This window comes from Apus apus, chromosome 5, assembly GCF_020740795.1.
Source record: "Apus apus isolate bApuApu2 chromosome 5, bApuApu2.pri.cur, whole genome shotgun sequence".
Taxonomy (NCBI): Eukaryota; Metazoa; Chordata; class Aves; order Apodiformes; family Apodidae; genus Apus; species Apus apus.
In genome coordinates this window covers 24,956,651-24,974,620 of record NC_067286.1, presented here as the reverse complement: position 1 = coordinate 24,974,620, position 17,970 = coordinate 24,956,651, and the positions used below count along the sequence as shown (strand labels likewise).

The following is a 17,970-nucleotide window of genomic DNA, read 5'->3' as shown; positions in this document are numbered from 1 at the left end:
TATAAGCAGAGTGACAAAGTTTTTGACTACATCTAAAGCACCACCTAAAGCTCACTGTTTATAAAGAATCATTGAATTGGAAGGGATCTTAAAGATCATCAAGTTCCAGCTCCCCTGCATGGGCAGGGACACCTCCCACTGGATCAGGCTGCTCAAAGTCCCATCCCAACTGCCCTTGAACACCTCCAGGGATGGAGCTTCCACAGCTTCTCTGGACAGGCTGTTCCAGTGTTTCACTGCCCTCACAGTAAAGAATTTCCTCCTCATCTTCTCTCTCTTCTTTCAGTTTAAAACCATTGCCCCTTCTACGGAAAAGCCAAATGTACTATCAGCAGTTGTGATGTTGCTATTCCAAAGAACAGGTACCCTTTAATACCATATTTTTGCCCCAGCCACGTTTTCTTGTTGTTTACTGCACCTCAGGTGTTTGGCACCAGTCTGAATTAACCACACATTTTCCATTTAATGCATTCTTTCACAAATAATATACCGGCAATATGCTTCCCAATGGAGTTCAGAGATCAAAAATTTACCTCCATCTGCATCTCCTCCAGCTGCCTGCTGCTGCTCAAATTTTGCTTTCAGCTCCTGTTGGGAACGCAGGAATCTGGTCTGCTTAGGAGCAGCTGATGACACTTTGACCCACTCTTCTTCCAGTTCTTTTAGCTGTCAAAGGGAAAAACATTTCATCATATCAGAGACATTTTGTACATACCTCAAAGCAAGCAATAATTTATGGAAAGCAGTGGTTTTCCCATTTCAAAACCAAGATAGCAGTATCTTTCAAGTTTTTTTTCTTACAGAAAAGTAGTCCTTTCCCCTTCATACTCACTATTCAGAAGCTTTTGGCCATGTATATCCACAGGACAGAAAATTATCAAGAAAAAAACCAAAGCATTTATGTAAGAACAACTGTAGAACAGTCAGAATGCTGTGTCCCCTCTGTAGAAGCTTTAAAATAAAAATGGCCAAGCATGAAGGGAAGATCTTTGTGTTACAGCCATACCAGTATTACACACTAAGATAAAATATGTTGAGCTACATTTGATGAGACAGTTTGTGTTTCTTTTGTTTTGTTTTGTTTTAGTTTTGTTTTTTTAAACCATGCCTTTTTCCAGCAAGTTACTGCTTTTCAACTGAACTAAATTAACTCAAGTGTGTACGAGAGAAGGACACATAGATAATTTATAAAGGTTTTAAGAAAAAGAATGTTTAATCTCCAACAGGACAGTTATCAATTATAATGTAATGCCACTTCTTGAAATGGAAGAGTCACCTCTTGAGAACCACCAGAACAAGTCTGAAGGGCTGTGTAGAAGAAAAAACTTCAGGAAGGAAACCGAAGGAAAATTATTGACCTGAAGTCTTTCAGTGCAGGGGTCTTTTATACAGGGTAAGCATCTGCCCTTGGGTTAGGTCTCCAAGAAACAACATTCTGCTTTTGAAATCTCCTCATCAATGATGCTTCCCATTGCAGCTTCACATATATTCAGGGCAACAAAATACTGTCACAATTTCTTTACAAATAACAAAGAGGGACTAACATTTTCATTAAAGTTACAGGAAGCTAAAAAACAACACTGCTGTTACAGAAATTTCCAGCTTTGTCTTCAGGAATGCCTAACACCACAGGATCAGAGAGGGTGAGCACGGAAGTATTTTCTCAAATGTTTGGATACATAACTACTTTCTGCCTACCTGAACAGAATTTATGTTCTGCAACGGAGGTCTCAGGGCATCCTTTATCCAGCGGTAGATCTCCACAGCAAGCAGTTTGGCTTCATCTCGAACAGCCTTTTCTCGAGACTCAAACAGTTTTGGCAATACTTTAATGATTGGCTTCAGTAAGATTATTTTTGAACCAAATTCACTGAAAGTTTAACACATGGAACAGCATCAGTGTCCAGGTAGGAAACAGAGTGATCCATAAATATTATTTTCTTTTAACAATCTATGAATTGCTTCCAGTGCACATTTAGGGATTGTGCCATTTACTCAAGTCCTTATTATAACTACTATTTTGTAAAGCTACTAAGCTACTGTAAAATTTAAGGAGTATTTGCCCTATCATAAGTACCCTCCACGACCAGCTTGGAGTTACAAAATCAGTCCTATGAAATGACTTCAAAGCACTTAATCCAATCTGCTGCTTAAAACTGTTCCTTGGTGGGCATGGGGGGTGATGTGGGATTGAAGATAAAAAAGAGAAAAAAATGCCTTTAAACCAAAATGCATATGACCTACTTTTTTTTTTTTTTTAATCAGAATAGCATCTCCTTTGTCTATTCTTGGAGTCAAACGGCACTAAAAGCTTTAGTCACTTTTCTACTTGTTGGACCAGATAATTAGTGATCCTGGGTCATCTTCACAGAAAGAACATGTGTTGAAACACATGCTGCTGAAAGGCCACACAAAACAACTTTCCCCAGCCAATCACTCTTCCCTCTCAGCAGATTCTACATTTTGTTGAACTTCCTTTTTCAATCACTGTTGAATGAGAACACGAGAACTTTATTCTCCTATTCATTGTAAAGTTAATTGCTACAACTCTTAAAGCATCATCCCTAAATCACTTCAGAAGCCATATTTTTCTTTGATTAAGAATTTCTTTTCCTTGAGAATTTTGAATAACCTTTCCAATCACACAAAAGACGACTTCATCTTCTGCTTCTCTCCAGTCAAGTACCACACGAAAAAGCTAGTAAAAATGGCTGCTCAAGAACTAAAAGTTACATCTCACTTTCTAAAAATTCTAGTGCTAAACATATTATTGCCAAGCCTGTTTTAAGAAATATTTAAGAAATATTAAGTATTAAAATCTGCACAAGAGGCTCAACTCTTTGATACAACACAATTTAAATGCAGAATATAAACAAATAGGCGGCCCAAGATGTGTATTTTTCTACCATGACTCAAAAAGAAATAGTGTATTTGGAAAAGTGCCCATTCAAATTCTGTTGCTCTTATTTAACTCATGTAATATCTAATTCATATAACACAAGAAAGAACAGACACTTCAGCACAAGATAAAAAACACGAGAAGTTAATCTAGTTATTCACTCAAGCTACCTGCCTAAGTACAGCATAGGCAATTTTTATTATCAGTGCAGAAACCCTGTCAAACCACAAGACAACAACAGCTCAGAAGCAGAAGATGAAGCCAACAGATGAAGTCAATTAATAAAAGAATTTGATCTTGCCATCTCTAAGATAATAAAATACTGCATTAAAAAAACTAGACAAACGTGGTACATTTTACAAATATGGTTACTTGAAGGATACTGAGGAAGGGAGGAAGGTTATGCAGTGTTAAAAATGACATTTGATTAGATAAGGCAATTTAAAATAGCTAAAATACATTCTTAAATGTGGGACAGTAGTTTCACTTAGTGGAAACTAAGGTAATGTGGTAGGTAAGGTAATCTATGCTTAGTGAAAGCATAGGTAATGTGCTAACCCCTATGCTTTATTTTTACTTCTGTTACAGAAGCCTGGAACAAGGAACATCTATACATATGTCTCAGCAAGTTCTCTAAAAAATACCTAGCATAAGAAACTCTCAATTTGCATTATACAGTTCTCATATAATCTACTTTTCTCAGAAAAAAAGGTGATCTGCAATGAATATGAGAATTGTGTTTCCTTTAAAAAAAAAATATAAAAAAATCTAATGGACAGTGGGTTATATACACAAAACATTTAAGAATTTGACAAAAACCCCAGTATTTTTCATTCAACTCATAAAGGCAGCAACTGAAGTGGAACAAAAAGAGATGTTCCAAATATAATCTTGAAACCAAGTACCCCATTTTAATGAAATTGGATTTTATTTTTAGGGAGTATTATCAGCTTTTCATTTTAAGAAAGGATTTACTTACTATACGGACAATGGAAACTTACTGTGCAATGAGCTTTTTTCTTCCTTTTTAATTTTCTTCCAAAAATAAACACCATGTACCCAATTAAAGATGCTCACATCAGTGAGGAAAATAGACTTTTCTTAAGAAAAGACTACACTATAGTTTTCCCATCAGTGAGTTTATTTCAGCTATTCATAAGAGAAGCTCCACAGTCTGGAACAAGTCACACTAATCCTGCCCTTCTTTCAGAGGTCCATTGTGAAAATGGAAGTTTGGTAAACAGCTGCCATGAACGAAAGTGATCCAGATGAGGCTTGCACAACAAAGACATCTCTCACATCTAACAAGTCCCATGATGCTCTCAACTGTTTTTGTCACAAAATATCAGTTCAGTAAAGACACATCCTATTAAAAAATAACAAGGGCCTGCTAAAGAGACTTAAGCAACAAGTTAGGCTCTACATACTGCCAGGGTGAAGGAAAAAGTAAAGAAAACAAGCCACAAATTAAAAACTTACCTTAGTGCTTTCCTTAGGGTCTCTATACACGCTACTATGATTTTCGGGTTTTTGTTGTCCAGACCCTTCAGTAATTCTTCTTGAACTGCTTCCCCTTTCTCAATTTCTATATACATTAGACATATATCTAGACCCAGCTCTTTTGCTCTGGCTTTTGGCTGATTGAACACTTTATTTACAACTCCAGATGCTACTTCTCCTGTTGTCCTGAAAAATGAGAGAGTGTTACTTCTGGAATATTTAAGTGAATTAAGTGTTCTACACTACTATCCACAGACAAAAGTACACACAACACCTAAAACATGGATTAAAACTTATCAACCCCTCATATAATATGGACTAAACTCTAAGCTCACTTTGAAGGTAATAACCTTTTTTAAGATGCGACTTCAACCTCTAGCTTAATCAAAAGACCTCCTGCAAATGGAGCACTAGTTAACATCTTCCTAATACTGGACTACACCAAACAGTGAACAGTTGACATTTTCTCAAAAGTCTATTCATTACTATACATTAGCTAAGGTCCACAAATAAGTGCCATTTACGGGAACAGCAGACAGTACAGTTAACTAAGATAAAGCATTGGTGTATAATTCCAACACAGAATTTCATATCTATTTCAAAGCTTCCAAACAATGAAATAATTCACACCACTTTTAAATCAAGTGGTTTAGAAGATTGTTAGGTTTTTACACAAAGCTTTGGGTTCACTTGTTTTTTTTAAACAAGACACTTATTAATTTCATCAGGCCACAAGGCCAGTGGACCAAAGCACTGATCTGACCCAAGAGTATTTTTATTTCACCCTTGGGAGTACAGGCTACTTAATGGACTAGGCAACAGTGAAATACTAACAAAACTCCTGTGAAGAAATGGCACGTATGGAGATTCATATTGTTTAAGTTGGATGCAACACCATATCAACATAACTACATTTTATTTCACAAATAAATTGCATTAATATCTCCCTGGAAAAAAATGCTCCCTATACATACAGACTGTTTCAGTCAAACAAGAACAGGGATTCCAGTTCACAGCACCTATTACTGATATGCCAAATTACTGATTCGTTTTCTCTACCATTTCAGAAATCTTTACTACTGCCTTTAATAGCTTCTTTGAACATTGTAAGCAATTTCTGACAAGTTAATATGTATATGGAGGCCATCTACACAGAAAGCAGACCATTTAACAAACTGTGTGTCAGAAAGCAAATTCTGCTCTCAAAAGTAAAGATCAGAATTGTTAGTGGCCGCCGTACAATTTATTTGTAGCCTCCGAAAGGTACATTTAACTGTCATAGCAGCCTACAAAGCAAGAAAAGGATACTTACTTGCCAGCTACATGAGCATTTTCAACATAAGCAAGTGCTGCTTCCAGTCCTTTCAACTGAGCCACTGCATTGGAGTCTGTCACAAATTTTTTTATTAATCCAAGATACTTGGACCATTCAGGACTCTTTTCATCATCTATCTTCTGGAAGAGCTTAAGGGCTTCTTCATAACCATTTAATCTGGCTTTCCACAGCTGGAAGTAGAAATCAGATGTTGTGCTACTACAGTATTAACTCCCCAATTTTACAGTATTCTTCAGTCATAGTAGAAAGCATGCTCAGTAAGCTGCCATCTGCAGGATTTCTCTTCAATGACAGTATGAATAAGGTCCAACAGGACAAAATACTTGTCCTCCTGTCAAGAATGATTCAATAGAGATGTCAGTCTTCCCCACTGCTCTTCATAAACTCTTAACAACCACTGATGAGCAGGTGGGAGCCTAACAAGAGTTTCAGGTACAGATGAGTAATTTCTTCACAAGAATTGAGTGCACTGATTTTTCAGCACACAAGCTTATGCCAAACAGATTATCATGCTACTAAATTCTTCTTAATAATGTTACCCAGGGTCCAGGTTGGATAGAACTGATGTAGTTTCAGACCTGTTATACGCATGCTGTGCAGCTGTCAAGACTACCTAACTATGGTGGTACTTAAGACAGAGGAGTACCACAGAATCACCACAGCAGATATACAGAAATCAAATCCAAAGACAAAATTTCCTACCTTGTGTTCACATTTCTGGTCAATGGGCAGTTTCATCCACTCACTGTCGTCTCCCATTGTAATTCAGGTCCTCTCTTATAATTACAATAATTCCTGTGGAGATAGAGATGATTTAAAACATAGAAAAATACATCACATTCTGTGATTCTATGTGAGGTTCTACCTACAACATACTTCTACACAAAAAAAAACCCACAAAAAAAACCCCCACAGAGTTCTGCAGCAAACCTATTCCTAATGTGTAACCCACTCTCTGAAGCTTGCAATTATATTTAAGTACACACTATTCCATTAGCCCTGGAAGGCTACCAGAAGCCATTAAAGGTTAGGTAATCATGCAATTTATAGTATTTCAGACACTAGAAGTCTCAACCTATGAAAGTTTCAGTAAGCCAAGAAGGCATGCAGAATATAAACTCATCTAAGCTTGAGGAAGAATGTCCTATGATTAAGGTGCTAAAAGAAAATGAATACCCAAGAACACTAGGAAACTGACTCTTACTGACATGTGCTTTCAGCAACAGGTGCCATGAATCAGTATCAAAAAATAATCGGGTACTAGTGTAACAACAGCCATTTTACCAACTTTACAAACAGCACAACTGAACAGTACTGTGAGAGGAATAAAACTCCTTTTTGCAAGCTGGCCACTTTATGCCCTAATTCTAATGTAGCCAGAGTCAGCAATTTTTAACAAGAGATCTTACCACATGTAGGACTCAAATCCTCACTTATTCAAGTTCCTAAGTGATTTCCTCCTTCCCTCCTCCTTCCCTCCTCATTATGACAGGAATACTAACCATTAGGGTATGAGATATGAGGCCTCAGGCTCAATGCTCACATCAAACATACAGTATTTGTGATGCAGGGAGATCAGCAACATGAAAATAGCAGCAGCAGTAAAGAAGACTTCCAACATCATTTATAAAAACAAAATCAAACGGGAGTAACACGTTCCAGCATATCAATTGAAGTGCAGAGACAAAGTCAATCAAAACTCTGAAAACTGGCCAGCATATACAACAATTTACCAGTATGGGTATATAAATACACCATACTAGCAGAATATTGCTAAAGCAAATTCAGCCCATGCCAGCAAAACTGCATACTTTAACCTACAAAGTATTTAACTTTATGCACAGAGGTTCTCTGTAGAAAAGTAACCCCTACAAATTCTCCAAAGCCTTGTCAGCCATGCAACACTAATGTACTCCTAACTTGACAACAAAATTAGGCTAGCAACAGTCTACATTAAAAATAATCTTCTGATCTTCCTTTCTGATTAGAAGGCTAAGTAAAAAAAGGAACAACCTAAGCCCCATACAATTGAAAAAAATTAACAACAAACAAAATGCCCATAAACCCAAAACAACCCCAAGGCCCCACCAGCTACCAACACACATACCCACACCAAACTAATCTCAACATATCTCAAATGTTTACAGATTCCTAGGGATGTTTATACCCGTCTCCCAACTAATTTGCCCAATGGCAGTGAAATTAAAGTCCGTGTCTGAACAGAAGATGACTATGCCTATAAATAAATGTATACAAGCATTATTATGGTTTGTCCTTCTCATTTCACCAACAGTGATGTGGACAGTTCTTCTTGACATGAGCAAGTACACTTCTCAGTGGTACTGAGAAGTTTGCTTTTTCAGCAAAGAAAAAAAAAAGGCAAAAATAATCATCAGGAGGGCCAAAGATGAGGACTTAATTAACCCCTAGAAATATAAACCATTGAGAACAAAGGGATCACTCTGCTCATTATGAAAGAAAAAAAGTACACAGAAGTGAGGCTACCTAAAGTTCAATCTACTAAACTGTTAATTCTGGTACACAATCTTTTTAAATGTACAACTTACTTAAAAAAAACAAACCCAAAACCAACTCTGGGTTAAATAATGATCACACCAAACCTCCATGTCAGGTATTAACAGGAACTAGGCACTCTGACTTCAAAAACAGTAATATAATAAACCCTCAAGGTTTTAAATGCCATACCAAAACAAATCAATCATAAGAGGTCAACAGGGCAAGGGAGTTACTAGATCTTTTTGTATAAAAGCCCCAATAGCCTTTTGCAACTGATTTCACTTTCCTCTGTTTAAATTCTTCTGAAACTCTGCTTTCCTTTTCTCTATCCAAATCTCTCATTTATTCTCTTATCCCTTCTTTCAGCCTACTGAGAGTGTAAGTCCAAATCAATAGCCTCTTGATGAAAATTCAATGCATTTTATCTGCTTAAAAAAAGAAAACACAACTCCAAGCAAAAAAACCAACCAAACAACCAACACACACAAAACCTAACTCCAAAACAAAAAAGCCACCCACAACACAAAAGTAAGACACTCACAGTAAACATGAAGGTAAAGCTGTATCTAGGCTCCATGACCGTGATGACTCCCTCCAAATGCAAAAATGAGACTGCATTCACATTAAAAACTTTTCCAATGGCTCACCTAGTGAAGGATGCAAGAATGCCCTAACACGAACGCAGTTACAGCAAAAGACTGCTGCTTCCCTGGGGCCTGGGCTAGGGATATAACCAGGAAACTTCCTACTCTGGTACAGCCCTCAGATTACTACCCTCTTTTGATCTTTCAGGTAGGCAGTGATGAGGTAGAGAGGAAGAAATCCGAGAGTAATGAAGAAAGATTTAAAGGCCTTGAAATGACTGGTCAAGGGTCAGGAGCACAAGTTGTGTTCTCCTCTATCCCTCCAGTTCCAGGTAATGATGAATGGGTAAACAAGACAACCCAACAGATCAATGCCTGGCTCCAAACCTGGTGCTTCCAGCAAGACTTTGGGTTTTTTGACTACAGTTTGAATTACAGGACTCCGGATCTACTCACAAGGATTGGGAAAACCCTATATCACAGCGGGAAAAGTGTATTAGGGCAAGAGTTAGCAGGGCTCATGGACAGGGAATTAGACTCAAAGGAGGAGGTAGATTAAACCAGGCCCACCAGAGATGAACCTAGGGGTGAAGTGCCAAGGATAGGGGTGAAATAAATAGCCCAGCCCAAGTGCATCTACAGTAATGCACGTAGCACAGGCAACAAGCAGGATGAGCTGGAAGTCATTGTGCAGCAGGACAGCTATGGCACAGTTGCCATCACAGAAACATAGCGGTATGACTGTCAGAACTGGAATGCTGCAATGAATGGATATAAGCTCTTCAGAAGGGATAGCAAAGTAGGAAAGGCAGTAGTGTGGCTCTGTATGTTAGGGAGTGTTTTGATTGTATAGAGCTTGATTATAGTGATGATAAAGTTGAGTGTTTATGAGTAAGGATGAAAGGGATGGCAAATAAGGCAGATACTGTGCTGGGAGTCTGTTACAAACCATCCAACCAGGACAAGGAGGCAGATGAAGTATTCTATAAGCGACTGGCTGAAGTCTTGCAGTTGCCAGCCTTTGTTCTGGTGGGGGACTTCAACCTACCAGATGTCTGCTGGAAATATAACACAGCAGAGAGCAAGGAGGCTAGGAGGTTCCTCGAGTGTGTGGAAGATAACTTCCTGACACAACTGGTAAGTACCAGGGGAGGTGCTTCGCTGGACCTCCTGCCTACAAATAGAGAAGGACTAGTAGGAGATGTGGTGGTCAGAGGCTGCCTTGGGCATAGCAATCACAAAATGAATTCTTAGTGATATAAGGAAGTGGGGTAGCAAAACCTCCACCATGGACTTCAGAGGGTGGACTTTGGCCTGTTCAGACACTGGTTGAGAGAGTCCCTTGGGAGACAGTCCTGAAGGGCAAAGGGGTCCAGGAAGGCTGGATGCTCTTCAAGAAGGAAATCCTAAAGGCCCAGGAGCAGGTTGTCCCCATGTGTCATAAGATCAAAAGGCAGGGAAGCCAGCTAACCAGGTTGAGCATGGAGCTTTTGCTGGGATTTAGGAAAAAAAGATGGGTTTACCACCTTTGGAAGAAGTGACTGAGAACTCAAGAGGAGTACAGAGATCTCATTAGGTCACACAGAGAGAAAATTAGGAAGGCAAAAGCCCATCTGGAGCTCAACTTGGCTACTGACATAAGGAACAACAAAAAATACTTTACAAATACATCAACAATAAAAAGAGTCAGGGTGAATTTTCATCCCTTACTGAATGTGGGCGGGAACATTACAACCAAGGATGAGGAAAAGGCTTAATGCCTTCTTTGTCTCCACCTTTAACAGTCAGACCAGCTTCCCCCACAGTGTTCAGCCTCCTGAGCTGGAAGATAAGGATGGAGAACAGAACCGCCCCTCCAAAATCCAGGAGGAAGTAGTTAATGATCTGCTTCTGCACCTAGACACACACAAGTCTATGGGCCTGATGGGATACACCTTAGAGGACTGAGGGAGCTGGCAGGGGAGCTCACTAAGCCTCTCTCCATCAACCTTGCTCAACAGGGGAGGTCCCAGATGACTGCAGGGTGGCTAATGTGACACTCATCTAGAAGAAGGGCTGGAAGGAGGATCCAGGGAACTACAGGCCTGTCAGCCTGACCTCTGTATCAGGAAAGATCATGGAGAGCTCACATGGCAAGTGCAGGGCAGCCAGGGAATGAGGGCCAGCCAGCGTAGGTTTACAAAAGGGAAATCCTCCTTGACCAACCTGATCTCTATGACCATGTGACCCACCTTTTAGATGAGGGGAAGGCTGCAGGCGTTGTCCATCTGGACTTTTGGTAAGACCTTTGACACGACCTCCCACAGCATTCTGGAGAAGTTGGCAAATCATAGCATAGACAAGTGTACTCTCTGCTGGATAAAAAAACTGGCTGGATTGCCAGGGCCACAGAGTTCTGGTAAATGGGATCAAATCCAGTCAGCAGCCAGTCACTGGTGGTGTCACTCAGAGCTCAGATTTGGGGCCAGCCTTATTCAGTATCTTTATCAATGACCTGGATGAGGGGATTGAATGCACCTTCAGTGAGTTTGCAGATGACACCAAACTGGGGGGGAATGTTGATCTGCTTGAGGATAGGATGGCTCTACAGGGGACCTCAACAGGCTGGATCAATGGGTCAAGGCCAATTGTATGAGGTTTAACAAGGCCAAGTGCCAGGTCCTGCACAACAACTCCATGGAACACTACAGGCTTGGGGAAGAACAGCTGGAAAGCTGCCCAGCAGAAAAGGACCTGGGGGTGCTGGCTGACAGCTGGATGCGCATGAGCCAGCAGTGTGCCCAGGTGGCCAAGAAGGCCAACAGCATCCTGGCCTGCATCAGGAATAGCGCAGGCAGCAAGACTAGGGACACGATCATGCTCCTGTACTCGGCACTGGCGAGGCCACAGCTCAAGTACTGTGCTCAGTTCTGGGCCCCTCACTATAAGAAGGACATTGAGGTGCTGGAGCATGTCAAGAGGAGAGCTACCAAGCTGGTGATGGGTCTGGAGAACAAGCCTTATGAGGACCATCTGAGGGAACTGGGGTTGTTTAATTTGGAGAACAGGAGGCTGAGGGGAGACCTTATTGCCTTCTACAACTACCTGAAAGGAGGCTGTAGGGAGGTGCATGTTGGCCTCTTCTCCCAAACGAATAACGCCAGGACCAGAGGAGATGCTCTGAAGTTGCAGTGGGGGAGATCTAGATTGGACATTAGGAAGAATTTTTATACTGAAAGAGTGGCCAGGCACTGGAATAGCCTGCCCAGGGAGGTGGTTGAGGCACCATCCTTGGAGGTATTTAAGAAACGACTTCAGGGCATGCTCTAGTGGCAGAGGTTGTGGGGTTTTTTTGTGGAGTGTGCGCAGTTCTTTGTGTGTGTGTGTTTGGGGTTTTTTTGTGTTGATGGCTGGACTCTGTGATCTCAGAGATCCTTTCCAATCATGATGATTCTGTGATTGTGTCAAATTATTTCTGCAGCCAAGCATCATCAGGAAAGATGCAGCTTTGCCAGTAGAAGCTGTGTTTGCACAGCTTCTGTGTTAGGAATACCTTTGCCTTAACATACTAACATAGAAATAATGGGATGCTTCCCCAGAGTGGATGCAGATGACAAATAGATACAGCGGTCTTTTCCCAAACTTACACATGCCTTTGCCAAGAACAAGCAGAGTGCACTTAGCAGGAAATTAGGTAGCTCCAAATCCTGCTCAGAAACTTGGAGGTAACTCAAGCCATTACCTATCTATATAATTTTGTTGAATAAAACGTAAGGAACCAATACAAGGACGATAGTTATTCACAAAGAAAACAGAAAAAGAAATAAAGCACTAGCGCACGCACCAGCAGCAGAAACACTGGAATAGAGTTTTGGCACCTGTACAAAGTAAGAGAAATCCCCATCTACACTCTGATTATTTATAAAACCATCGGGTCAGTACCATGAACTTCCTACTTTGACAATAAAAAGAAACATTTATTTCTCTACAGATACCTGTTCCACCAGGGAAAATCTTACTGTAGGACAGTGACTACCTTACTAAAATCCTAAAATTAGTTCAAAACCTAAAGCTGGGAGCAACTCTATTAAAAAAGCATGTCCACTGCAAGGCTGATCCTGATTTACAAGTATTTTTACCCTGAGCACACATCCAACAGCTCATTGCTACAAAGCTTGTAGCTTTGTAGCTACCTCTTGCTTGTACACCCTAGTGATGCACTATAGAATCTAAAGAAAAAGGATCTAGCATTTCCCTTCCCAACATGACAATGTATTAAACCTGCTGGTGGGGGAACACACAGAATGGAACAGCCACAGGGAGGGGAGACAGATGACCATGAAACAGTGTATTTTCTCACCCTTTTTTTTTTCCAGTTTGATCAAGTCACTTCCTCTACTATTTTTAGTTGTAACAACTACAATGGTTACTTCAATTATAAAATGTGTTAAGTTGCCTTCTGTGCTGAATCTGGCATCTAAAAATAGTGATAAAATTATTCCACACCAACCCCCAATAACTTCCAAATCCCTTTAGAACAGTTTATCAGAAAGTATTCCGTGATCACCAAGGGAGAGCTCCTTCTTAAACGTTCACTCTTTCTAGCTTCATCACTGCTCACACCTGACCCAACGCCAAGATCCTGTACTGTCTACATCTTGCACTTACCAGCATAAAAGACTTGTTTCTCCCTTCAATTAAGCCACTGGGTTCTGTACGTTCATACAATATCCCACATTTGACAGAAAGTGTTTTTTTAAAGCTTCTTTGCAAAGACATGTAAACCTGCAACTGTTATTTTTCAGTATCCAAATAGCAAGAAGCCTCGTTATAACATAATGCAGCTAAATTATGTTATTACTACTGAATTTGCAGCAATGAAGTGTTCGACCTACATAGCTTTCTTGTTACCACAACTCGAGACAAACAGATTTAAGTCTTTCAATAACAATATTAATTTTGGTACAACCTAGAAAACAAGAACTCTGATGTGACTAAACCACCAGAAGAAATTTCGTGAGAGAGGTTTGTTAATAATGCGGTCAGTACAACAGTTCCAAAAACAAGTCAGCCGAGGAATCTGCAATGAAGATGAATAACAAATCCTCCCTGACAGTTCTTGGCAGGACAAGTTCTTATATTATGGAGCAGTGAGAAAATGAAGACCATCAAGGAGAGAAAAGGATGTCTTTCAAAACGAGACCATACAAAACCAGCAAGAGCAGAGAATATCTATGAGGCAGCACAAATGCAAGAATTTAAAACGTAAAATTGAAAACTCCCCACTGAATATAAGTAAATTTAGGGAACAAACTTGTCAACACATAAGAGGTGATCAAAAAGTGTCAATATATGACTGCCTGGATTAATCACACACTGCTCTGAACAGAACCTTCTTGGTGTCTAAATGAATGTTTTCTCAGCTACAATTTTAAGGGCTGACAATGCTAAACAAAATCCTTTTATCATAACAGGTATGTGTTTTATGTTGAAGTATATATTTATCACCTATCACTACATTTTATAGTGAAGTTTCAGCTTCCAGACCATTTTCTACACAAAACATACAATGGCAAACTAAAAAGTCATTTTATGCTAAACAAAAACAGATGTTAACTGATACCAATTGTCCACTTCTACCTGCCAAACATCACAACTGTGCAAGAACAGCATGAAGCATTTTGGTACTTTGAAAGCTTCTCAAAAACTTTACTCCAAAGAGTAAGTTTTGAGAAAGCAAGGCAGGTCATTTTAAGGAAAAAAAAAGGTTGAAATGTTCCTATGCAGCAGGGCACATGCTTGGAAACCATATAGCTGTATGCCACGTTTCAAATGCAACTAACCTTCTCAGTAGGTAGTTCTCTGTCAACGCATCCAACAGTTTTCCTCCTAGAAATACTTTTTGTTTAATAATAGTTTTAGGTCGTATTTGCTCTTCGGCTCTGAAAAGTTTAATTCCTTAGAATTTTAGCCCAACAGATATTTTGGTATTTGTCAGCCAAACCTTATAATTAGATATAACACAAAGCAGCTTAGAAAAAAAAAGGCTGAAAAAATCAAGTAATCGATCATAACAGTTAAATTTTTATTTTAAACACCTGGACCAAATAAATATTTTGAAGAGCATATAAATCCAAGAACTATAGCTTAATCAGCCACTGAAATAAATGTGAAATCCAGCTAAGAATCCTGAACTACAGATAGCAGCAAAAGCAACAGAGTAAGAAGAACTTTCAGTCAGGCTGTAAATGTGCTGTCCAGTTTCAGTGCATGTATCTTTTGATGACAACCATTAAGAAGAGGTTAAAAAACCACACAAGACTAATTGCTGCTTAGGCAATAAAAATCACCTATGATTTTAGAAGTTGGCTTTTTCAATTAAAAGAATTAAAATGTGAGAATCTCTTCATGAAAGGAAAGAAGGACCTCAAAATAATTAAAAAGAAATAGGAGAAATGCATGCTAAAAAGGAATTGTTTTGCAGGTTTTGGAGTAGATGGCAGCTGAGAGAAGCTACTGCTTCAGCAGTAATGAAATGGCATTAAAGAGTAAACAGCACTAAATTCTGTCTTGTTTGCTCTAACTCATGTCCTAACTCAGCTCAGTGACATCTTAACAGCAAAAATGGCAAGTTATTAGTAAGGGAAATAGATATTTAATTTCTCTGGAAATACATGTTTCAACACATGATATCTGAGGAAAAAAAAACAACTTGTGTATGAAAAACAATGGCCTAAAGCGAGATGGCAAAAAACCCTGACCTCTGCTACAGCTAAGAGCAAAAGCTATTTCTTACTGCATGGGTAGCCTGGAGTGAAGCCAGTCTTGAAGAGCAGAGAGGGGCAAGAGGGAAGGGAGAAACCACGGGCAAGTTTGTGTGCATTAAGGTAACCAAGGGTGGCCAGCTGGAGTAGAGCCACGTTTATTAGCTGCAAACTCCCGCATCCCTCAAGGTGTTTACAAACTCAGGCATGGAAAGGCTCATGTGATGTTCTTTAAAAGGACGGCCTGAACTGCTGATGAAGGAAAGCTCCAGCGGAGACACCCCTCCCCCGGAATGACCACTAGCTCCCTCCTTCTCCAAGGAAAACACTCTCCACCACGGCAGCGACTGTCCCCTCTGTCTCCCATCCCCAGACTAGCGGCGCCCCCGCCACCCCCAGCACCTTCCCCAAGAGCACCTCCACTTCTGCCCGCTCTGCCACCGGTTCACCGCCAGCAGCCCCAGATGTCCTCCTCCCCACGCCGCCGTGGGCCCCACCTCCTCCGCACGCCGGAATCCAGAGATTCCCCGTTCCGCGGCGGCACAGGCCGCAGCCGGGAACACCGGCGGGCCGGCAGCGGCGGCACAGGCTGCCTGCCCGGCATTATTTCTGCCCACCGCCCCTGCCCGAGAGCCGGGCCGGTCCCGGCCCCGCCCGCGCGGCTCCGCCGGGCCTCGCCGGACACTCACTGTGACAGCTCCGGCCCAACTCCGCGGCGACGAGCGGGCGGGGAGGCACGGGGCGGCCTGGGCCGGGCCAAGCCCCGCCCTGCCGGCGGGCGGAGCTCGGAGCGCTGCGGCCGCACCTGGGCGGGGAGCCGGGCCGCGCCGGGGCCAGACAAAGGCGGGCAGGGCAGCGCCGGCTCCCTGCCCAGGCGCGCTCCCCCCGCGGCAGCCCCGGGCACACCGCACCGCCGCCCGGGCGGTACCGCATCCCTGCGGCGCAGGCGGCAGCGGGCGCTCCTCGGCCCTCCGGAGCGGCGCCTGGCCTGCGGCCGGCCGGCAGGGACCACCGGGCCGCGGGGGCCGGTGAGCAGCCTGGCCCACCAGGCCTGCTGTTCTCATGAGTCATACTCCTCAACACCCGCACCCGTCAGAACATCCATTCTTGTAACAGAGGCAGCTGCAGTCACATTGGAGCACGGAGTAGACATTATCCCAGGCCACCATCATCCAGTTCTCTATCCCTCATGAAAGGAGGGAGCAGTGCTGAAACCCGACAGGAGGAACAAGGCCTGCCGTGAGGAAGGAGAAAGGCAGTACCTTCCAAAGGAGGTATGAATGAATAGCCTGGCAGCTCACCATCGCTGCATTTCATGCTCTGCTGTGAGACGTGTAATGACAGTGCTCCCGTGGAGCCGATTCACCAGCACTCTCTCTAGCCCATTACCTGACATCTTTGCCTTTTCTACAGTAACAATAGCAATTGAAGAAGCTAGTATGGTGGAAACCAGGTGTCAATAGCTTCCTCCTGAGAAGAGCATCAAGCTATATGATGCAAGGCTATGTCTCTTCAGACATCTTTTTAGCTAGGTGAAAAAAGAAAGCCTCCTCTAGGCATTGCAGCACCAGCCATGCTCCCCATAATTCTTCAAGTTACTTCTTCTACCTTCCCAACCAGCCCCTAAAGCAGGGAGGCACAAACATGTAAACCAGCTCCTGCTTTTCAGTGTCTGACACTCTCAGCAACTGAGCTGTTGTGGAGACAACCCCAAACAATGTGCAAATGCTCAGGTCTGGAGACTATTCAAACAAGCCACAGCTACACTGTTCAGTGCAAGACAATGTTTAATTTAAACAAAAGGATAAAAGGCTTTCTAATGTCACACTTCAGAACTCCAGCCCTATAAGATGAACCACTGGAACAGTCTACAACGCAGCATCAGCAACAACACCATAGCAGTATTAGACTATGTTGTCTTGAAACCAACCATTCTGTTACAGAGGCAAATAGCCTCAATGCCATCCTACTCTAACAGAGACTTCACAAACAACTTATATTAAATAGTTCACAAACAGATCAACAATACAAGTTTATATATTTCTTTTATAAACCAGAAAAGGACATCTGACTGGTACCATGGAACAGAGGAGAGATAGGAACAGGGAAAAAAACAAAGGGAACCAGATAATCATTGGCCATGATTCTGAGAACCCTAATTAGAAGGTTTACAAGTATTTACATCTCTTGAGGGTCCTTCAAGTCATACATCCTACACAGCAAAATCCTCCACACCAGATACTTAGGACTGAAAGACAGTTATCTCTACTCCACAAAACATTCAAGGCAGTTTCTAATTGTATGTAATGTTCAAGATGTTCATAAGCGATATATAAAAAAGGTGTCTTCAGAGGTGTTAGTTTGCAGATTATAAAAACAATCAGGGTAGCA

At 41.5% G+C, this 17,970-nt stretch overlaps 1 protein-coding gene across 4 annotated transcripts in view; it reads right to left on the bottom strand.

Annotated features, from left to right (window-relative positions):
• Positions 1-17,970, bottom strand: part of CKAP5 (cytoskeleton associated protein 5) — a 55,965-nt gene that overhangs the window by 35,668 nt on the left and 2,327 nt on the right. For 3 of the 4 annotated variants that reach the window (XM_051621047.1, XM_051621046.1, XM_051621049.1), the window contains exons 2-6: positions 6,438-6,530; positions 5,712-5,905; positions 4,379-4,585; positions 1,699-1,870; positions 534-666 (exon numbers count right to left, since the gene is read on the bottom strand). In XM_051621047.1, coding sequence (XP_051477007.1) covers positions 534-666; positions 1,699-1,870; positions 4,379-4,585; positions 5,712-5,905; positions 6,438-6,494 — 763 coding nt within the window. In that variant the 5' untranslated portion in view covers positions 6,495-6,530. Of the gene's footprint in view, positions 1-533; positions 667-1,698; positions 1,871-4,378; positions 4,586-5,711; positions 5,906-6,437; positions 6,531-16,268; positions 16,346-17,970 lie in introns of those variants that run through there. The other variant, XM_051621048.1, reaches the window with a different exon arrangement.